General features: G+C 39.4%; 1 protein-coding gene across 10 annotated transcripts in view; it reads right to left on the bottom strand.

Moving 5' to 3' along the window:
* DAB2 (DAB adaptor protein 2) overlaps positions 1–24,474 on the bottom strand; it is a 57,130-nt gene that overhangs the window by 21,149 nt on the left and 11,507 nt on the right. For 7 of the 10 annotated variants that reach the window (XM_042233833.2, XM_012097011.5, XM_015101314.4 and 4 more), the window contains exons 2-3: positions 2,126–2,318; positions 971–1,110 (exon numbers count right to left, since the gene is read on the bottom strand). In XM_042233833.2, coding sequence (XP_042089767.1) covers positions 971–1,110; positions 2,126–2,216 — 231 coding nt within the window. In that variant the 5' untranslated portion in view covers positions 2,217–2,318. Of the gene's footprint in view, positions 1–970; positions 1,111–2,125; positions 2,319–13,716; positions 13,794–24,474 lie in introns of all 10 variants that reach the window. The other 3 variants (XM_042233834.2, XM_060400470.1, XM_060400472.1) reach the window with 1 other exon arrangement.

Genomic DNA, 24,474 nt, shown 5'->3' with positions numbered 1-24,474 from the left:
GGATTAAATGGAGAACAGCAAGCTAGGAGATCACTAGCTAGCTATATGAACTTGGGCAAGTCCTTCTAATTCCCTTCCCTTCTAATTCTTCTTGTCAAAGACAAGAAGATTGGACCAGAAGATCTTCAAATGTCTTCAAAGATATTTCTTCTAGGCCTTGTCTTATTTAATGAGTATTACTTCCTTAATGGGGTTCATGCTGCTGCTGCTGCTGCTGCTGCTGCTGCTGCTGCTGCTGCTGCTAAGTTGCTTCAGTCGTGTCTGACTCTGTGCGACCCCACAGACGGCAGCCACCAGGCTCCCTCATCCCTGGGATTCTCCAGGCAAGAACACTGGAGTGGGTTGCCATTTCCTTCTCCAATGCATGAGAGTGAAAAGTGAAAGTGAAGTCGCTCAGTTGTGTCCGCCTCTTAGCGACCCCATGGACTGCAGCCCACCAGGCTCCTCTGTCCATGGGATTTTCCAGGCAAGAGTACTGGAGTGGGGTGTCATTACCTTCTCTGAATGAGGTTCATAGTGTGGCAGTATTAGAATTTAAAAATTTAAGTAAACCTAAAGGACTAACACTAAACAGCATTAGTTTCAAAAAAGAGTCCTGAATTTTACCCAAATACCTCCAGGCTCTGAAATTTGGTCTGCTCAAAGGAAAAGGCATCTCCGGTCCTGCTGTACATGACTGCATGCTAAGCTGCTTTACTCATGTCCAACTCTTTGCAACCCCATGGACTGTAGCCCACCAGGCTCCTCTGTCCATGGGGATTCTCCAGGCAAGAATAATGGAGTGGGTTGCCATGCCCTCCTCCAGGGAATCTTCCCAACCCAGGGATCGAACCCCAGTCTTCTGCATTGGCAAGCAGGTTCTTTATCACTGAGCTACCAGAAAAGCCATAAGTAAACACAAACTTCTAATATCACTCCCTCTGTTGGACATTTGCTTAACATAGCAACAAATTATGCTTTCCTCTGTTACCTTCAGTTTCATCATAGAATCTTGGCTCATTTTATCCCCTCTTGCATCTGGCACATCATCAATGCCAATTAGCTTGGCCTTGTATTTCACACCATCACCTTTGAATCTTGCCAAAAGATATTCATCTGTCTTTTCAGTGCCTGAGAAAAGAAAAAGTTAGAGGATCAAGTTTATACATGTGCTGAAATATCAGCCCCAGGTATGACCAAAAATGCCGTAGAATCTAAAAATCTGAGTTACATAAATCTTGATTATACTACAATTGATCAGTGCAACATTCTACCATTATCCTTATTTCCTATGAGTTAAAAAAAATATCACACTCTGTTAAACTGTGTATGGCATGGGGTGGAGAGAAAATAAACTCTTAATGATGCAGAACAGGCTGAATTATGGGAAAGTTATGGAAATATGTGAGATAGGATTGGGGGATATTCTGGGATATTCTTCATCATAGTTGTAAAAATATTTTTTAAAAAGAATATAAGGAGGATAATACTTTTTATAATAAAAAGAAAATAAGCCACTGCACAATTTACTAACATTTTTGAACCGTCAATAAAGCAGAAGAGAACTGTGGGTAAATTCCCTTGAAAACCATAAAGATGATTATTTCATCAATATAACTTCTTTTGCTTCTCTTCTCATTCCCATTTCTAAAGCATGGATGTGAAAGGCAAAGAAATCATGGCATATTCTCAAACTATGTATGATTAAGGATGCTGACACTTTCTAGTGGTACTTTTGTGTCAAAAGAAGAGGGTCTTATAAAATAAAGATCTTGATTTTTATAAAACAGCTACTTCAGTAAAGCAAAATCATACATAGGTTACTGAAAGATAACCATGTAATACTTAACAGTTGCATTTCCCAACTGAATAATATCTATGAAAGTTTCCCAGCAGGATCCAAGTTGAGGCAATTACTGGATTCATATATATATATATATATATATATATATATATATGTCTTATCATAGAGGTATTGAACCAATCTCCTCTGCTAAAGTCTTACTTTCATGTTTAGGAGAACTTGAGACTTGGCTGAGATTGAATCAAGGCAAGGGCCAAATCTTACTCTCCCTTGAACTTCATCCTTCTTCACTGGTAACCATCACTAGCTCCCCTCACAGGGCTCAAGAAGATTTCTCCATACCTTTCTTCTTTTCCTTCTTGGATGGAGCCTTTGGTGCAGCCTGTTGGTCAGGCTGACCATTAGTTGCACTCGTTTCTACTTCGTTAGACATGGCAAGAAGGCAGACGGCCAGCTCCAGCACCAGCGGACTCTTAGTGACAGCAGGCGATCCCTGATGGAGTCGTCTCAAACAAACATAGCCTGCTACAGACGCCTGTGGGCAGAGTTTAGAGGCACAATGAGATCACAACACAGCGAACCCAGACTTTATGTCCTAATAGGCCCACAACCAGTGGCTGCTGAGCGTAGTTCTGCAGGCTCATTTTGTTCTTGCTTCTCTGTTAGACTGAACTCTGCCAGCACGGGAGTGGGTAGGACTGTTTCCTTTGTAGTTTCCAAAATGGAAAGAAGGCATCTACTGGATTTTTCTTTAAGTAATTATTCTCTGGTAATGTGATTATAGGTACGACTCCTATGTACAAAATACACAAGCTACAGGATATATTGCATAGATGGGAAATATAGCCAATATTTTATAATAACTATAAACTGAGTACAATCTTTAAAAATTGTGAATCACCATGCTGTACATCGTAAACATATAATGTTGTAAATCAACTATATCTCAATAAAATAAAAACTGTTATTATCTGGCTAAGAAATTCGTATCAGAACTTTGGATAAAAAGCTAGTATTAAAGATAGGGATCAAAATATGTCACATGTAGGGGCTTCCCTGGTGGTCCAGTGGTAAAGATTCTGGGCTCCCACTGCAGGGGGCACAGGTTTGATATTTGGTCAGGGAACTAGATCCCACATGCCACAGCTAAGAGCCCACATGTTGCAGCATGCCGCAACAAAGACGCTGCGGGCTACAAACGAGAACCCGCACAGCCAAATAAACAAAAATTACAACATTTTCTTAAATGTCAAAAAAATGTTCTCACTGAGTGAACATACTTCGTGCTATTATTTAGCATTATTATCCTCTAAACAGCTTCCCAGGTGGCACCGTGGTAAAGAATCAACCTACTAATGCAGAAGTCATGAGAGATGTGGGTTCGATCCTTGGGTAGGGAAGATCCCCTGGAATGGTAACCCACTTCGGTATTCTTGCCAGGAAAACTCCATGGACAGAGGAACCTAGCAGGCTATAGTCCACTTGGGTGCAAAGAGTCGGACTCAACCAAGCACACACAGGGGTGGGGGCCCTCAAAGCTGTTTAGTTCTCCATAAAGCTCCCCCATGTATCACAGCAGGTAAAACAAAAAAGGGAAGTCATTGTAAGCACACAGAAGTGAATTAACATTTTAAAAGGTTCTGTCACCTCTCAGGAGTGAACATTTCTATACTGCACCAGAGAGCTAGGGAAGGTTAACTTTCTATGTGAAGACAAAAGGCAAAGAAAAGCCACTCACAGTGTGTAATCCTGTGAAGAACACTTGTGGGCTCGTGCACTAGTCTCACCCCAAAAGCTAGTTTTATTCTTTGCAATTTTAATAGTCTTTTGAAATACACACAACACACATACATAAAATCTATGTATGGTTAATGTTATCTGAATTATTGCATTTGACGATTTAATAGTTGATTTTGCTCAAAGACACCTGACTGGTAGGTACCTGGGGAGACAGTCTATTTACAGGTAACATTGGTGGGCTTGAAGTCCTATTTACCTATGACTTAGGTAAAGTGACTTAGGTAATGTTAGCAGGCACTATTAGCTCTTTATTTATTTATTTATTTTTAGTTTCTGAAATTTTATTATTTTTAATACATACATTTCACAAACAGAAACCTTCTAACACCACACAATTGCAAATGTTTCAACTTTATCAACATTCTTTAACTATTTACACTGTCTTCTCTCAACAACACTATTAGCTCTTTAACTTCATTAATTCCAGAACTCATGGTAACCCTGTGAATAGTATGATGCACTATTATTTCACTTTTCCAGAGGGAAAGCCAAGGCACAGAGGTTTTAAACAACGCAGCTGCTGAGTTAAAACCAGGTCTCCAATCCAGGCTGTCTGGCCCCAAGCTAGAGTTCCTCAAATGCTACACTGATGAGTCTCATACGGGAAACCTCATGTTGGCCACAGAGATGTTCTATTATATACTTGTAGTGTCCCTCACCTCCCTGCAAAAAAGATACACCCAAGTCCTGACCCCTGAACCTTTGAATGTGACCTTATCTGCGTAAAGGTTATTTGCAGCTGTCATCAGGTGAAGGCTCTTGAGTTGGGATCATCCTTGATTTGGGAGGGTCCTAAATTCCATAACAAATGTCATTACAAAAGAAAGGCAAGGGGAGATTAGAAGCACAGAGACACACTGCAGCGGTGAATACAGAGGTAGATATTGGATTGATGTGTCTACAAATCAGGAATGCCAGGATGGCCAATGTCCCCCAGGTGCTAAGAGACAGATGTACAATGAGTACTCTCTCAGCACCTTCAGAAGGAATAAACCCTGATGACATAATGATTTGGGGCTTGTGGCCTCCAGGACCACGAGAGAATAAATCCCTGTTGTTTCAGGTAACCTAGTTTTTGGTAATTTGTTACAGCAGCCCTTGAAAACTAATACAACACCTCTGTTTTTGTGTGTGTCTTAGCTGATTTCGAGTGGTTCCAAGATTTATTTTCCAGCGATGTGATAAATCTCCTAGTCATATTCCTAGTCTTCTAATTTCAGGAAGCCAATAATAATGCTCTCCTTTCAAATCAAGAGGATATTTCCCCATGTTAACAACATCAGACAGTGAGACCAAGCTCTGATCTAAGGAGAAACATCAACATCCATCCTCCTGCATCCCTTTCCTTTCTTAGCTGCTCATCGTATCTTAGAAATAAGGAAAACACTTCATGTGACCCCGTAGTCCTCCAGTTACCACTTCATGATTTAAACAGCTAAAATTGGTGCTCTCTTCCTCTCAAAGGACTGTTCATCTTAATGCTAATCTCAGAAAGTCAGCTCTAACTGCTAATGGCTCTTCTGACCAAATCCAATTACTTTGCTTTCATTCTTTTGAGTGTATCTGACTGCATGCATCGTACACCTACACCTTTTTGTGAGCCCCTTTCCCCCCATTTTTTTGCTGCTATGACAATCCTGAAGCTCCAGTCCATGCATGGCTTATGTTCATTGAACTAGGATAATCTGAATTTTTTCTTAATGATGGCATCCTACATTTTAAAGTAAAGCTTTCCCACTTAATCTTGGGGTTCCTCTTGCACTTAGGACAAGGATGAGACATTGTCATTTTATATTAAATATTTTACCCCTTGTTTCTGTCGTTCAGTCGCTAAGTCGTGTCCGACTCTTTGCAACCCCATGAGCTGCAGTACACCAGGTTCCCCTGTCCTTCACTATCTTCCGGAGTTTGTTCCAATTCATATTCCTGCATCTCTTTAATAGTCTTTTCTTTCATTGTTATATAGAAATCCCAATATTTCTCATCTCTTTCAGAAATTTTTTCCTTTTTGACTCCTTTCCTTTTCAAATTAGCAGAGCTGCCTTATCTCTCATTTTCCTATCCATTCCTGTTACTTGTTTGTCCCTGGAGACTTTCACTCCTTCCTGCCCAATTCCGGCAGGAAAGAACCTGGCATAAGAATTTGTTGCCCCATCTTTGAAGTCTAATATCATACTTTTCTGTAGGATATTATTACTGACAAGAAAAGTCTTAGCTCATTAAACATGGCGAATTTTATTCAAAAGTGAGTATTTTAAAGGAATTTGAGAAATGCCACAAAGCTTTTTGAGGGGGCTTGGGAGAGGGAATGGTGGTGTGTGGTTTAGTCATAAAAATGATACAAGATGTAACAACTTATAACTCAAGACCAGGCATTAAATCTGGTGTCAGCAGACAGCTTTCAAATGGAAGAGGTCTACAGTGAGTGGAGCTACCATGGTTTTACAGCAAAAACTTCTTTTGTTAGACACTGAAGTTCAACATTCATAGCAGCAGGATTGTTTTAAGGTACTTGGTATTCTTTGACTATATCCTTTCATGTTTTGGGGATGAGCAGTTACAAGAAGCAGGGAGAAAAAAAAAAGATATAAAATGTTCCTTTAGCATCTTGGTGTATTTTTTGAAGAAAAGGGATGTGTATGTTGGGTTGTAATAGCCAAGGGCAGGTCTCTATTGCAGGCTATACAATTTAAAAGTTATCTGTGCTCCCTGAAATGATTGGAAGGTAGATTTTGCCCACAGGCTCCAAGACTCAAAGATAAATCTCTTTATAAAGAAACATGAAAGGTTTACCGAAAAACTTTTAGCCAAAGCGTACAACCAGTTATATGTATAAGAGAGTGATAAACACTCACCTTTCTCCACAGGTTTAAAGAGAAATTCCCTCATCTCAGACCTCCCAAATGCCCAAGTTCCCATTTGACCTGCAGGGAAGCAGAGGAAGTCTTGCTTCCAGACTAAGGTCCCTCTGTACGAATAATCAACTTAAATCCAGTGTTTAAAATTCAAATACATACTCCTTCCAACAATGTTACAGAATTGTCAACTGTGCTCATAAAACCTCTAATGGGTTTTATAAAGAATTGATTTTGGGGAAGGCTTTGGGCCTGAAAAAGGAAGCGGAGGACCAGAAGAGGCCCTACCATTTCCTGTGACTACTTTCCCAAATTAGGGTATCGTTGGGAAAAAAAAAAAAAAAAAAAAGGCATCTATTTTAAAGCTCTAGTAAGGTAAAAGAGATTTTTAACTTTTATTTTTAAAGGAGAACCACTGGGTGTAGGACAACCAGCAAGGATAGTCCTTCTGACTAAGGACCAAAACTGACTGAGGATCAGGAAACACACACAAAGGATGCTATCATAAAACATGGATTACTAATAAAGTCCAAAAACATAATCAAAAAGTCACATGGACTGCCCCCTCACACCATCTAAACCTAGCTGGTTTGTTATTCTAGTTCTTAGGAATGATCTGTTTACTTCTTTAGAAGCCCGAGAAGAGAAATAAGATGATACATATAAAAACAGATGAGAATCTAAAGTTTTGACCCCTTTTTAAGATCTAATACAGAATAGAAAGTTGTAAATGAAAACTATGTTAAGTCAAAAAAATGAGCTTCATTTGAGTGAAGATCTCTAATTTGGACTTTGGACTTCATGCAAACCATGTGGGGACTTCCCCCTTCGTGCCTCAAGAATCAGATGATCAGGAGACATTTTGCAACTTTTTTTTTTTTCTTTTTTTGGTTTCTGAGAAAGTTTTGAGAAATGTATACCAGAAGACTGTGTGAGTCACCTTAAGATGACTATGTCCTTTGCACTAGAAAACAATCTGTTATAGTTTATTTAGCACTTAAAGTGATTCATGCAAGTATTTAGAACCTTGGAAAACTGAGCATAGGAACACACTTGTGCAGGGACAAATTTGGCTGGTGCCTCCTTATTCTTCCTCACCTTTTCCATCAGGAGGAATAGTACTGGCATCAGCAATGATTCTAATGAATGACTACAGGGTTCTAAAGCAACATCATGACACAAGTTTGCCCCCTCCCTCTCAGTCTATCTTTTTACCTATTATTCGGAGCAGATAGGAATTTTCCTGGCCAGTCTCAATGCTGGTAAAAGGAATAACTTGAGTTAGAAACTTATTTAAAGGTGGCTCCATTCTACAAATGATAGAGGACCTGTTTTTAATGTTAAGGGGAATAGTACAAACCCCTAACCTACCAAGCCCTTCGAACACTTGTCCTGGCAGCTCTGTGAAGAGAATGCATCTCCATCTTATGAATACTGAAATAGACTCAGCAACACAAGATCAATCACTAATTAGCTGATGGACTTTAATTGAACATGATCTGTGTTCCCTTTCTTTTTATATATGCTGCTGTTCTTATCTTTTTTTTTTTTTTTAATTCCACTGATGTTAACCTGTATTTTTCCGGCTGCTTTCAGAGTCATAATCCCATGGATTTTCACATATCAGTTAACTTTCCAGAAAGGGACATATAAAACAGACACAGGAAAGGGAGTTAAGGAGAATCAAGGACAAAGCAACGTCGATGTCTTTGCTAGTGTCCAGCACTTTGGAAGGGTCAGAAGTGTGCTTCTTTGTCCTTTGGAACCTTTTGCTTGTCTCAGCTGAGATACTGAACTAGAACATGTGAAATATTAACCTCTAGGGCACATCTTGGGGTCCAAGAGGGCAGCAAACAGCCTTCAGCACTATCTTCAAAGCAGCCTTTTGAGAATAAGGGACCTTGCCAGAAATGGTGCAGCCAAGTTTCTGATATTTGGTGCAAAACTAGTCTCCCTTAATTGCTTGAATCCCTATGCTTTTAGGAAAACCGATTCTACCCTGCAAAGACCAAACTGAGTAGACAGTAAGATTTTGCAGACTATTTAATTGTGGAAATGAGACTATGTTAACACACGTTGAAAAGGAGTCCTTAGGAGATTTTCTTGTAAATGCTGACACTGCTGTAGGGGCCTCAGGAACAAAACATGCCTGAGTCGAGGAGGTATGTACTGGTTAGGCATTTACAGAGAGCACATATCATTGCCTGTAACCCCTGGGAAGGATGCTGCAGAAAGATAGGACTTAGAAAGCTCTGAACTGGAAAACTTCTCCCAGCCTTTGAAACCAAGTCAGACCAGAGTTAAAAGTTCCCCAGACAGTTAATTTGGGAAAGAGGCCAGATAGTGTAGCAGGTCAGAGTTCAGGCTAAGAAGTCTTTCACATTTTCACTACTTTCTAGCTCTGCGGCTTGAGTTAATCTGTCTAATATTCATTTCTTCACCTGTAAAATGGGAATATAATTTATAGTGTGGTTATAAGAAATCAATAATAACTGATGTAGAGACCTCAGTGCCTTGAATACAGAAAGCTCTCAATAAGTGGCAACTATGATTAAATCATATCTAGGTTTCATGGACAGTTCAGTTCAGTCACTCAGTCATGTCCAACTCTCTGCAACCCCATGGACTGTAGCAAGCCATGGACTATGTGTCAGGTATGCAGTCTTATATTATAGTTGACATTGCTTTTCCACACCAAGTGTTTAAATGATTTTAGAACAAGTGGGACCGATAAGTAAATAGCTAGTAAGTAGAAACACTGTTAGAACCACCTCCTGTCCAACTCTGGCTTTGTGACTGTAGAAGGTAGGTTCTGACAGGAATGGGCTTCCCTGGTGGCTTGATGGTAAAGAATTTGCCTGAAATGCAGGAGCCCCGGGTTCAATCCCTAGGTTGGGAAGATCCCCTGGAGAAGAGAACTGTATTCACTCTAGTATTCTTGCTTGGAGAATCCCATGGGCAGAGGAGCCTGGTGAATTACAGTCCATGGGGTCACAAGAGTCAGACATGACTGAGCGACTAACATACACGCCTCTGACAGGAATAGGACTATGGGAATAAAAACTACACTAAGTTACCCAGAGAGGCCTGTTCTAATGAATTCCGAGTCAAATCTAGGCCTCCATTATCACCACTGGCAGGGTAAAAGGTCTACCTCACATCCCCTGGGAAACTTTTATGAGGAGGTCTTAAGATGTCCAAGTCCGTGACACACCCAGATCCATTAAGCTGGAATCTATGAGGAAAGAGATGTGAGCACCAATATATTTTAAAGATTCGCAGATGATTCTAATGCACTGACAAGTTTGAGGTATAAGTCTAACTTCCACAATCCTTTGTTGCCTTAAAGAAATAAATACCAAGTGGGTTAGACTACTGAACTGCAAGAAACCTAGGGAATAATTTCATCATACTCTTTTATTATAAGGATTAAGAAACCGAGGGCAAGAAAGAATATGTAACTTGTCTAACTGTTAAACAGCTGGTTGTAGATAAGAGTTGGTACCAGGAAAAATCTAGATCCTAAAATGAGACCAGAGTGTCCTATTTTTAGAATGTATGAGTCTTAAAAAAAAACAAAACACAACAACAAACTATTTTTAATAAGTCCATACAAGGCCCATTATATTGAGACTGAACCAAGAATTAAATAATAGGTATACCAAAGAACAGAAAGATAAGTTAGCAGAATAGCTTGAATAGATGTTTTCTGAACCAAAACATAAAAAGGAGTTTATGGGGTCTAATGATAGGGTATCACTAGATCCTCTTGCTGGGTAGCTGGAGTCCTACCTGGTCAAACTAGCTCACAAATGCTAATTTGGTTACTTGGAAGAAAGTATTTGGCTAGGCTTGAGATGCAACTCACAGATCAAAGAATTCACATTATTTCAGTACATTCTCTGCTACTCAGTACTTGGCCTTTTAGTTATTTTTTCTAAAGCCTGATAGGAAGTTTGAGTTCTTCAGATGGCAACTTCCAATATTCTTGACTCATTGTGACCTCTCAATTTTGTACCCACCTCCACCCATTTTGTTTTTAAAACAAGTTTTTATTAGGAGTATTTCCTAACAGAGCCTAAAGAACAGTCATCATAATAAAAGTGTTTAGGAGAGATTAAGACTTTAAAAATAGGCTTGCATGTGTCACTTCAGTCGTGTCTGACTCTTTGTGACCCCAAGGACTGTAGCCCTCCAGGCTCCTCTGTCCACAGGATTCTCTAGGCAAGAATACTGGAGCTGTTGCTGTGCCCTCCTCCAGGGGATCTTCCCAACCCAGGGGTTGAACCTGAGTCTCTTATGTCTCCTGTATTGGCAGGTGGGTTCTTTACCAAAAGTGCCATCTGGGAAGCCCCCGAAATAGGCTTAATGTTATTATCTGAATAATAACAGATATGTAATATCTGAGATGTTATTATCTGAGTGAAGGCCTATTCCCTAGACTGTGCAATGCAACCAATTCACTAAAAATGTCTAAAACTTACTCACAAGGTGAACTGAAGTATTGTAGATGATCAATTTTACAATCACATTACTTAGTTGTTCAGTGCAAAGACTTATTTTGAAGACTTTACTAGGATTAGAAAAGGTAGAATGTGTAGATTCACTGAGTAACTTGTGCAAGCTGGGCACAAGTTAATATGCTTGTGCAAACAAAGACACAGCAAACTGACTCTAGAATCTCTCCTTACACTTAGTCAAACTCTAGGAAAGAAGGTACTGTTGGAATATCTCTGTGGTGTATGGACCGTGTAGAGTTTTTGTGAATACGGATACATGATGCTTAGGATTGGATTAATTGACCTTACAGAGTATGCCTGTCTCAATGTTAACATCTCCTTTTACTCATGCCTCAGGAGCTATGTGGCGAAGAGAGGTAATGACTGCATCCTTGAGTCAAGTTCATAGATGGTTGATTAAGCACCATCTTGAACCACCTTATTGGCTGCTTCTCTATTAGATAATGAATCATCTATGGAAGCAGCCATGAGTGATTCTCATTAATTCTAAGGAAAGGGATTCTCCAGGCAATAATACTGGAGTGGATTGCCATGCCCTCTTCCAGGGGGTCTCCCTGACCCAGGAAGATCTCTTATGTCTCCTGCATTGGGAGGTGGGTTCTTTACCACTAGCACCACTTAGGAATCCATTGTTCTGGAGGAAAGGAAATTATGTCTTTTGAGGGGGTAGGAGGGGCTTGGAAACAAAGGTTACCCTTCTCCATACAGCTTGGGCTTTAGGCTCAGAGGTAGCTGGCAACTCAGTAGGTAAATTTGTTTATCAAGGTAAGACATATCTGGGAAACGGCCAGTGGATTGAAGTGGTCTAACATGGAGTGGGAATGTGGGGGGAGTTATGGGAGGAAGGGGAGGGAAAACTCCTTATGTTTGAGGAACAGATAGCCTTCATGCCTAGAGGCTGTGCGCCGCAACAAAGGAAGCCACCACAATGAGAAGCCTGTGCACCACAGTGAAGAGTAGCCCGTGCTCTCTACAACTAGAGAAAGCACAGCAACGAAGACCCAGTGCAACGCCCCCTCTCCCCCACCCCACCCTTCAGGAAAGACCGGGCTCAAATGTCAGGGTCCCTAGCTAACCCAGTCAAGTAGACATGCTGGCACTTTGGGCAGGCTTCAGTACCCTGGTTCAGGTGGCGCTAGTGGTAAAGAACCCACCTCCCAATGAGGGAGACATAAGAGATCTTCCTGGGTCGGGGAGATACCCTGGAGGAGGGCATGGCAATGCACTCCAGGATTCTTGCCTGGAGAATCCTGCGGGCTACAGTCCATAGCGTTATGACTGAATAGACTTTTGAACACACAATACCCTGGCTGGTGGGTGGTACGTATGAGCACACTGAAAGAGCTGTGTGACTTGAGGGCCTGTGGGGACATGACAGAGCCCTGCAGAGCACTTCTCCCCTGACCCTGGGACAGCCTGGCGGGACCAGAGACAGCAGCCCCTGACTCAGTCACCAGCGCACTTGCTTCAGGAACAAAAGTCATCACGGTGTCGTGGTAGCACAGTAGCTCACCCTGGGTGCTGTTATAAGGCTGGGGACACTGAGCTGTGGTTTTAAAATCTGAATTCAGAAGAACTCTACTTCATACTATTAGATAGTAAAGGATACTATATTTCATTCTGCTTTCCTCCCATCCTAAAGGCAAAAGAAGAGAGTAGAATACTCTCTTTAGAATAGAGAATAAACAATCTATGAAATATTTTTAAGGTTTTTCTTTTTTTTTTTTTTCTTTAAGGACCAAACTACTAACATGGAAGCCTCTGAAATTCTTCTATTGCAGGGCCTTTGGGGCAGTAATTTGAGAAGCATGATGGAGCTGATACAAAATCACAGAAACATATGATTTTTACTTTGAATTTGGCACCTAAATGCACAGTGGATATTATGCTTGTTCCTTGCAAGAAAATGTAGTCAAAACACTAATAAATCAGAACAAGGGAAAAGGACTGTTGTGCATTTGATTTCTAAGCTGACACACTAACACTGTTCACACCTTCTTCAACAGTCTTCCCTCATATCTACATATACTTTTCCCAATTGACCAGTAAATACTTCATTGCTCTCATATCTATCCTTCCCAAGTTCATTTAACAAAACTCATCCCTCTTCCTAATTTCAAGCTAGCTTTTAAATAAATCATACAGATGAAACTTAGCAGTTTGTTTCCTAGAACACACAGCATCAAGTTGTGCTTTCTCGTTCCCAAATGAAGTAATCCTGAATGAAGTCAGCCCAGCACATGGACTTCAGGATACCTGGTTTATACATTTGAGCCCCTCTATGATTTCACCTATGATGCTTGTACACATAAATCTAATTGTTAAACAGGTCCCACTTTCTACTTGAGTGCCATTACAACAGTCACCTTGAAAGTTAGAGGAGTCATTTTGAATGTTAGAAGAATTCAAGAAAAAATACATTATTTAGAAGCACCTGTATTTTATTTACTTTTTTTTTTGCTTCTGCATCTGCTTTATTTTACTCAACATAATATTTATGAAGTTCCAGCTATGTGGATCTTGTTCCTTATCATTACCACATATCTCATTATATGAATATACCATAAATTTTATCCAATTTGGAGCTGTTATGAACTGTGCTTCTATGAACATTCTACTACATATCATTTGATGCATATATGTATGCACTACTTTTTACATTGTTTTATTTATTGTAATGTAGTTGATTTACAATGTGGTGTTAGTATCCGGTGTACAGCACAGTGATTCAGTAAGTTAGCTTACTGTTAACTATTACCTGTGTACTTGATAGATTAGTTATCACTCTAAGGGTGGTGCTTCATGATTTAGCTGATTTCCTTTAGGAAGATCTGGCTGTTTTAAATAAGATAAAGGAAAAATGAGTCATTTAAAAATAAAAAGGAATTTTCTATCTATTAATATTTGCTGAGTTTCTGGTTGACAGAAAAACAGCAACCTGATAACCAGCCTTCTCCTCTCCCAACATCAGTGATCTACCTTGCTGAAGGTTAGGAAGTCACCAGAATGAAATCTAAAAGGTCAGGGGAACTCATCTGGAAGAAATATGCATTTGCACTCATTTGCTTACTTCTTGGTTACTGGCCAAATTAGATAAGTTAACAGATAAGAAATCCCTAGGTAATTGCAGGTTCTGTTAGATAAGCAGAAAGGTGAATCTACCAACCTGCTTTCTTGCTTCTTGCAATGATATATTAATATTACCCAAGTGTTGAAAATTTAGGTGACAGGTTCTAAAAATGGTCTGAAATAGCTAGACCACCTGCTTTGAACTTGTGAGCACAAAGATATTCTAAGAAGTTACTGCAGAGCGAGAATGGAGGAAGTAGTGGAAATGCACAGGCATCCTTGAACGAAGGTTCACACTCCATCATCATTCCCTCATCTTTTGGGAAATGGTATTGGACCAAATAAGTATATGGGGATAAATCAATGCATTTTTAAACCAAGGGGTGGGAAAATTCTAAACAGCAGCACACTAACTCATGCTAAACGAAACAGTTTGGGGATTTTAATTGTTGTGCAGTTGAAGCAACTACATTGAACAGTGTTTGTAATAAAGTGTTCCAAGTATCAAAATATGTGTATATGGTTCATTCACTACAGAGATAGATGAACACAGGAAGTTCCAATTACAAGAAAAAAATCTACCACTTAATATCAGACTTTCACTTCTAAAGTCTAAGTAGGTGAGACACTTTGTTTCATGAATTCTATACATAAATCCATGTGAAAGCAGCCAAATAAAACCTGTTACTACTAGGTAAATCGTCACCATTAATTGGTCCTCCCTTCCCCAAACATTTCTAGGCATCTACCTTAGCAATCCTGATGTATAATATGCACGTTGGGAAGAATAATTCATGGATACTTGTACCTACTAAAGCCTTTAGGTAAAAGCCACTCCTATATATTCCAAACATTATATGTTAATAATCTAAAGAAGTTTTCAGGAATTCAATTTCTATTCCATGTTTGGCAATCATTTAAGTGACTTCTGCAAATTAAGTTAAAATGGAGGTGGTATTTCAGTGAACTAAGTTAAGAGTTGTTAGAAAATGAAGATACAGGTTACTAGTTTTCTTTCTGGGTTGTAACCATCAAGGAATACAAGGAAAGATCTCAAGTATCATCTTTATCTGTCCAGATTTCAAAAAGTTTACTCTGGGATTTAAAGAGTGACTTTGAAGACTTTTTAACACATATAGTCCGCTGGATTGTTTTCTTAAGTCATCTCTTCTAATATTAAAATCATCCCAGAGCTCGGTGAGTGGGGAAGGAGTGGCAAATTTGTGCCAGCTGCATTAAAAAAACGGGTACTTAAGAAAATTGTCCTGGTTATGTCATTATACGTATTTTCAAAAGCTCAAGTCTTGAATATTTCATTTACTATTTTCTCTTTTTCAAAAGATAAGTTCCTGAGGTGGCATTAACCAATGATATTTTTCTTGTCCAGTTCCAACATGATTGTTTTTTACTGTTGATCTAGATATTTATCTGAAAGATTGAAGAAGTAATCAGTGTCTTAACTTTATATTTACATGAAGTAATATTCAATGCAGTATGTTGTTTCCTATAAACCTATACTATTAGCCTGATTAAACAGCATAGTTTGGGTATCTAATGGACCTTCTCTGGTGGCTCAGTGGTAAAGAATCTGCCTGCTAGTGCAGGAGACACAGGTTAGATCCCTGATCCAGGAAGATCCCACATGCTGTGGGGCAACCACTGAGCCACGGTGGCACCACGTGCCACAACTACTGAGCCTACGCTCTAGAGCCAGGGACCTGCAACTTCTGAAGCCCAAGTTCCGAGAGCCTGTGCTCTGCAACAAGGGAAGCCTGGACACCACAACTAGAGAGTAGCCCTCATTTGCCACAACTAGCAAAAGCCCTTGGAGCAATGAAGACACAGAACAGTAAAAAATAAATACATTACTTTAAAAAATTTAAAAAGACAATAAATGCATTAACTAAATAAACCATCAATTCGTATACAAGCAAAAGAATCGCTATTTCCCAATGAGCTTAACATATTTGAAATGATAAATTTATATACTAGGACAATCTACGGAGAAGGCAATGGCACCCCATTCCAGTACTCTTGCCTGGAAAATCCCGTGGATGGAGGAGCTTGGTAGGCTGCAGTCCATGGGGTCACTAGGAGTCGGACACAACTGAGTGACTTCACTTTTATTTTTCACTTTCATGCACTGGAGAAGGCAATGGAAACCCACTCCAGTGATCTTGCCTGGAGAATCCCAGGGCCAGGGGAGCCTGGTGGGCTACAGTCTATGGGGTCACACAGAGTCGGACACGACTTAGCAGTAGCAGTAGCAGTAGCAGCAGGACAATCTATATAATTTTTCTGGCTTTCTGGACTATAAAGACATTTATTAGATCTGTCTCTGTGTCTGTTAAAATGTGTTATTCACCTGCAGCTTAAGATAGTGTGAATCTAACACTGGGTAACCCTCTACTCCTTTTCAATTAGATGAATTTGACAGGTTAATAGTGGGAGTACTCTATTGTCTAACAGTTGTGCTAAAAGCCTGTGAACTGTATCTATTTTCTAGTTCTCAGAGCTTTGACTACAAATTTTAAGAAATTAACACAACATTGTAAATCAAGTATATTTCAATAAAATTTTTTAAAAAAGAAACTGTGTTGAATATTTGTCCTTTGCATTAAGTTATCATTTATAATCTGCCTAGCATTCATGGTTACCAGGTATCACCTCATGGTCAAGCCTTGACTTTAAGGCAAATAATTGGTCAAAAATTTAATTTACTATGGGAAGACTTTCCCAGAATAAGCTGATGAGATGGGAATCCTCCCTGCTCCCAGGCCTGTTGCGTGTACACCATCCTTGTTGGTTTTCATTGCCTTCTTAAGATGACAAATCGTGGGTGTGCCACACAGCTATATAGATTTAGCATGAGATGCGCTGGTAGACTAGAGCTAGTAGGGCTTCCCAGGTGGTGCTAGTGGTAAGAACCCACCTGCCAATGCAGGAGATGTGAGAGATGTGGCTTTGATCCCTGGGTCAGGAAGATTCCCTGCAGGAGGGCATGGTAACCCACTCCAATATTCTTGCCTAGAGAATCCTATGGAGAGAGGAGCCAGTGGACGTGGTTCCTTATCACCAGCCTCTTTGCTGGGCTTTCACTGAAACCTTCTGACCCATTATAAGATATCATATTTATATTCAACTCCAAAAAGTTCTGATTAGTCTTCACCGTCAGCATCAATGATTCACTGAGCAAGTGGTTTCATTAGCATTTAGAGCAATCTCATCTGTTATCTGAACCATTAATGACCTGTTGCAAAATTGTGTCTGCTAGGCAATTGACATTTAAACACTTAAGGAAATGGAGAAGGAAATGGCAACCCACTCCAGTATTCTTGCCTGGAGAATTCCATGGACAGAGGAGCTTGGCAGGCTAGAGTCTGTGGGATTGCAAGAGTCGGACATGACTTAGCTACTAAACCACCAACACCACTTAAGGAAAACATGAATGGATATAAGTGATTAGAAAGGGACTCCATTTGTGGCTTCTCTTTATGATCCTTATTATACATGGTCATTAAATAAAAGGAACTTTAGTTGGTCCTTGAAGCTTTAGAGTCACTCCACAGTGGCATCTGCTATTTTCTAGTCTCATTACGTAGGCATTTTTAGCATGAGAGAATGCAATTAGATCATTTGTTTCCTTAGCCGAACTCTATAGCCCTGTGCAAAGACAAGTCTTTGAAAGCCACTATTAAGTTCCTAATCCAATCTTTATTAAAAAGACTCAATATTGTACACAAGGAGGTTAAGACAAGTTCTTTTAAAAAAAGCAATGATCAAGCTTTTCTATAATCCAATGATGTCTTCTACTGCAGTAAAACTTGAAATTAAAAATATATTTATAGTTTTAATCTTTTTTCTTTTCCATTATGGATAATTACAGGATATTGAATATAGTTCCCTGTGCTCTATAGTATGACCTTGTTGTTTATCTATTATATATATATTAGTTTGTAATATAGTTGTAATCTCTTTAAAGACCAGAATGTATAGAAGCATGTAGACAATGAGTTTCACCAAAGAAAACACTGAGAAGAACAACAATAACATGCTTTCTTAGTCTCTCTAAGATAAGCAAAGTTTTACTTTTAAGATTAATTGTCAGCTCAGTTGGTAAAGAATCCACCTGCAATGTGGGAGACCCTGGTTCAAGCCCTGGGTTGGGAAGATTCCCCTGGAGAAGGGAAAGGCTACCCACTCCAGTATTCTCCCGGCCTGGAGAATTCCATGGACTGTATAGTTCATGCGGTTGCAAAGCGTTGGAAACAACTGAGTGACTTTCACTTTCATCACAAGTAGGATGTGAGTAAAATACCTGGTCATTCTCTCCAGAGTTGAGGCTCTCTAACTGAAATTTCATGCTACATTTTCATCTTTAACTAAGAAATTCTCTTGGGAGTCAAATGCCACCCCTGTTGACTCTTAAGAGCATTGTGCTTACTCAGAGTGACTCTGCAGATGGTAAATCATTGGCTACCCTAGATTTTGCTCTGAAGCCGTGCTACTAGAAAATTCAAAAGGCCTTCAAATACAAGCAGCTTCTTCTTTTTTTTTTTTTGCTATTGTTGAGAGCATAAGGGTTTAGTGATTGATACCTGCTCAAAACCATTACAATTTAGAGCCTGGAAACAAAGTTAACCCCCGAATGCCAGTGATTAGTGCCAACAAGTTAATTCAAGTAATAAATCTACATCCCTACTATATGCCAGGCACTCTTCTAGCACTTGAGATACATCAGTGAGTGAAATAAAGATCTATTCCCTTATTGAGTTTATTTATTAAATTTATTTATTTTTAATTGGAGGATAATTGCTTTACACTATTGTGCTGGTTTCTGCCATACATCTACATGAATCAGCCGTAAGTATACATCTGTCCCCTCCCTCTTGAACCTCCCTCTCACCTCCCATCCCATCCCACCCTTCTAGATTGTCAGAGTACTGTGCTGAGCTCCCTGAGTCATACAGCAAATTCCCACTGGCAATCTATCTTACATATGATAATGTATATGTTTCAGCACTGTTCTCTCAATTCTTCCTACCCTCTCCTTCTTGCTGCTGTGTACACAAGTCTGTTTTCTGTGTCTGAGCCTCCATTGCTGACCTGCAAATGGGTTCATCAGTACCATCTCTCTAGATTCTATGTATATGCATTAATAATGCAATATTTGTTTTTCTCTTTTTGACTTACTTCACTCTGTATAATAGGTTCTAGGATCATCTACTTCATTAGAACTGACTCAAATTCATTCCTTTTTACTTACGGGGTTTACACTCTAGCACAGGAAACCCATAAATGGACTGTGGGCTTCAGAAGCTGACAGGTGGTCTGGAAAAAGACAGCAGAGTAAAGCAGGTTGGGAGTTCAGGGTTGGGATGGCTTTAACATGTCTTTTAGAAACACAGAAGGAATACCATACTTTTAAACATTAAATTTATCGAATATTTATTACTTGCCCAGTGTGATGCTATGTATCTCTTATTTAGTCCTAGAAGAAAGTATTGCCATCTCTATTTGACAAGCGTGGATGCTGAAGTACAGAAGCCAATCAGCTCTCTGAAAGTCACGTGCATCTAATATCCATGCTCTGAATTTCTTCGTTTTAGAACAATACAGGCAAAAAGAGAGAATTTTTGTAGCTCTTCTGATAGGTGGAATGCATGTTAGCCAGATAAGACATTTGGGAAAGAGGAAGTGATATCAATGAGAAAAGGATATTTATGCCATCTTGGCTAGAATACTGGACCCGTGCTGGGTTATATTATGACAAAAAGGTTGAAAAGTCAGATTGGATTAGAGTGGATTTACAGAACTCTCTTTTGTCTAGACGGCACTGAGAAGACTTGTAGATTTTGAGCAATGGTGCGGAGGTCGAGGTGGTGACAAGTCTGTGTATGGAGCCACGGCATCAAAGAGCCAGATAGCTTTGTAGTAGAAGAGTTGCATGAACTTGCCATTTTGAGTGATTCAGCACTGCCGGTTTCTTTCATTTACTTATGTGGCTAATCTTTTGGAAACAAAGCCTTTTAATTGAAAGGTTAAGGTCTAACAATCTTAAATGTCAGATTCAAGGTTATCCCATCTTACCAAGCTAAGATGCTTGGTGACCCTCAAACTTCAAATAAACAGTGTGTCCTAAAGATGGCTTAAAAAAAAAAAAAAAGGGCAATACATCTTATAACTTTCATTCTAAAACCTAAAAGAAGAATTCTCAAGTAAGTTTTATAAAAATTTACGTAAGTGAAGTGATATTTGCAATTTGAGCACCTAAAGGGACAACTATTGTAAAAGGCAACTGTGGACTAAAGTAGTCATGTCATTATAGCTCCTTGTTTAAAGCAGAATATATAGCATTTTCCCATTGTGTATACGTTTCTCTATAAAACTACTGAGAGACTAGAAGGATCAATACCAAGGAAATGCTGGCTAAGAAGAGTGACAGTAGGGTGAGAGACAGATTTCTGCTTCTAGTAGACTTAGAATAGTGATATTAGGGTGACATGTGCCTTTCTGTATTTCTAAAATGAAATTCCTTAGAGAAGTGCTAATTTGTCATATAGCAATATTTAAAATGCAGGCAAATCTATAGTCTAACTTGGGCTAAAGACAGAATCATGAAGCTACTCTAGGATCAGTCACCTGAAATTAAACTCAAAAGCTAAAAGAACCTACAAATTGAACTTGAACATCTCTGGAAGCATGTGGAATGCTGCCCACAGCAAGCTTTCCATAATCTTAGACTTCATTAACTGATGTTTACTTATCCAAAGGTGTTGAGGAAAGCTCTTGATACATTAAAACAAATGAACAGTAAGTTTTGAATCAAACGCTCGCTATGGCTTGACAAAACTCCTATGCTAGGATTTTTGAAGTTGGTCAGAGTATGGCCTAATGACAATTTCCAGATTCGTTTCCTTAGATCCAGTGAGGTCTCTGTAGAGATCAAAGTCAGCATTTAAAAAAACTGCTGCTGCTGCTGCTGCTAAGTCGCTTCAGTCGTGTCCGACTCTGTGCGACCCCATAGATGGCAGCCCAGCAGGCTCCCCTGTCCCTGGGATTCTCCAGGCAAGAACACTGGAGTGGGTTGCCATTTCCTTCTCCTTTAAAGAGCCTAATGGATATCAAATCTTTACCTGTAATATAGTTGCACACACAAATTAAAACCCAGCTTTCCTTGATTTGAGCAGAAATCGTGCTGTGAAAGAGATAACCTTAATTATCCAGTACTGAGCCAAAGGTTTCATTTATTTTTCTCAATTTCTATTAGCTCTTTAGCAAATAGTTTGGTGGATGCTTTTAAAAGGAGAAACAGGAGAAGAATAAGAAGCTGTCCTTGGAGGAAATACCAGGTTGAGAACTATTCACCACTATGATTATTACCAGCCAGTGATTGTGTTCATGGGGTCAGATAGATTTGAAGGCCATGATGAACATTCCAGTGGTAGAAGTTAAACCAAGGACTTGAAAAGACTACACTATCTGTTAAATTTCAGTAACAGTTTGTTGGCCTTTCTCAGGCCCCGTGCTGATATAACTTAGAGGAACCTAGGGATATTGCTCATTATAAACAACTTTAAAATTAAAAAAAAAAAGACTCAAAACTATTTTGCTTATACCAAATATAAGGCAAGCTGAAGCTCCCCACTCTGCTCAATTTATAATAAATTCCAAATAATGTTGCAGATGGGTAGCTTGAGTCACTCATTCACCTGGTGAATGTTTATTGAACACCTGCTGTGTACTAAGCACTGTATTATGCTATATATACAGTGACAAAAATAGATATGGCTCTCAAGGGGCTTACAGTGTAGGCAGGGGAGAGAAAATAAGCATGTAAAATAAGCTGAGTATTTTAGATGAAATATTTCCAATTAGGCTATAAAGTTTTACTGCCATTAATAACGTTTAGTAAAAGAAGGTAAAATTAGACTACTTCAAGGAATTCTATAAATTGCTCTCTTTTAAATATTGACCATGGAAAGATGAAAATTTTGTCTAAGAGCATAATTTTCCTTTTCAAGACAGTTTAAAATGATGACATTTACTTAAAACATTAATTAGATGGAGGATATTTACATTGAATATTAGAGAATATTCTATAACAATATTGGGCTTTCTTGGTGGCTCGGATAGTAAAGAATCTGCCTGCAATGCAGGAGACCCAGGTTCAATACCTGGGACAAGAAGATCAGTTGAAGGAAAAGAATGGCTACCCACGCCAGTACTCTTGCCTAGAGAATTCCAAGGCTCCTTGACAGAGGAGCCTGACGAGCTATAGTCCACGGAGTCCCAAAGAGTTGGGACGCAACTGAGCAAATAACACTTTTCACTATAATAATATTGCAATCTGGAAGACAATATTGCATCTCTGTGACAGAGCCAGTGGGAGGAAAAAAGTCTTGTGATATGTTAGATCATTAAGGAATGTCAACAATGTTTCCTGCAAAGTTATCTTAAAACTAGAGCCCTGAATCAATGCTGTTTTCATAAACATAGGAAAGAAACACCATGCTCCTTTGACAGCAGTTTTGCCACTTCAGGAGCACAAGCAATTCAGAGATGACACAAACCACTATATTCCAGAACCCAAAATAGTCTGTGTCACTCTTAATTACAAGATTTTTCTAAGAGTACAACAGTGTCACTTTCAGATCAGGCCAAACAACTGAACTGTGGATGTAAATGAATCAATATTTTGAAAATATAACCATGGGTCCCTACTAGTATCTTTGGTTCTTTAAAGAGCACTACCTCATTTACAAAAGCATTAGCAAGAGAATATTAGGTAACATTTGGTTAAGGTCAGCCTTCATTAAGAAAATGGCTTTAGTATGACTCAGGGAATTCAGATCAGGGCTTGGTAACAACCTAGAGAAGTGAAAAGGGGAGGGAAGCAAGAGGGATGTTCAAGTGGGAGGGGACATGGATACACCTACAGCTGATTCATGTCGATCTTTGGTAGAAATGAACACAATACTGTAAAGCAATTATTCTTCAATTAAAAGTAAATAATTTTTTTTTAAAGGAAAATGGCTTCCCATCACCCTGAATAGCAAGGCCCTCAACAAGTGCTGGCTGCATGAAATACAAGAATCTGGATCCTAAAGCAGTGCACAGTTGCATCCACTGTTTCTATTAGAGCATTACAGAGTTTTTGTATGGAAAGCGGAACATTTGTGTCTCTACACACTATCTGGAAACAGAAGTACAGATTTTCTTTTGTTCATGGATATATCTAAAAGATCCACAATGAAACTAAGATTGTATCTAAAACTGTTCACATATCTACTGAATGTGGTACACTTCTGGCCTTCTATTTTCTATAAGTGCTCTTCATTTTCATCTCTCTTCCCTCTCCACCAAAAATGAATTTGTTTTTTACTTACTTCTGGCATTCCTTCCCAATCTTTCCTCATCACCATTCTGAACTCCTGCTTCCAAAGAAGGTGTACGACTTTGTGTCACATACCTTGCTCCTCAAAATTAGCCAACTCAAAACACAGTGCTATTTTGATATTGTTTTATACACACAGGACTATGTTTTTCCAGTAGTTACGTATGGATGTGAGAGCTGGACCATAAAGAAAGCTGAGCACCAAAGAATTGATGCTTTTGAACTGTGGTGTTGGAGAAGACTCTTGAGAGTCCCTTGGACTGCAAGGAGATCAAACCGGTCAATCCTAAAGGAAATCAGTCCTGAATATTCATTGGAAGGACTGATGCTGAAGCTGAAACTCCAATACTTTGGCCACCTGATGCGAAGAACTGACTCACTGGAAAAGACTCTGATGCTGGAAAAGATTGAAGGTGGGAGGAGAAGGGGACAACAGAGGATGAGACGATTGGATGGCATCATCAACTCAACGGACATGAGTTTGAGCAGGTTCCAGAAGTTGGTGATGGACAGGAGAGCCTGGTGTGCAGCAGTCCATGGGGTCGCAAAGAGTCAGACATGACTGCGTGACTGAACTGAACTGAACTGATACACAAAGTACAGGTATTTCATAGTAGTAGAATACATGAAGTAAAGAAGATTTATGTGGGGTGACTTCTACCTTTCATCTTCTCAAAAGGATCCAATGAGAATCCAAATTGTAAGAGACTTTAGTTGTCCCTGACCTATTTTCATGGTTGAATTCTTGTAGTGGTGCCCTATCAGACCTCAGGGTTTCCTCATTTTGTATTAATCAGGCATTCCTGTTCAATTCCTCCATTCAAAGTCAACCTGAGATTCAAAGCCTTGCATAATTAGAATGCACACTAAATATATACATGGCCACCTGTTCCCTGGAGAGGCTGGTCACTTTCATTTACCATGGACACTCACACAGTGCCTTCTCTTATTACCTTCCTAGGCTGTAGCAATTGCTGCCTTCACCTACTTGTATTCCTACCCATCATTCAAAGTCCCTCCAAGATGTGTCTACTATGAACAAAATAGACA

The sequence above is a fragment of the Ovis aries genome, chromosome 16, assembly GCF_016772045.2.
Source record: "Ovis aries strain OAR_USU_Benz2616 breed Rambouillet chromosome 16, ARS-UI_Ramb_v3.0, whole genome shotgun sequence".
NCBI lineage: Eukaryota > Metazoa > Chordata > Mammalia > Artiodactyla > Bovidae > Ovis > Ovis aries.
This window is presented reverse-complemented; position numbering and strand designations above follow the sequence as displayed.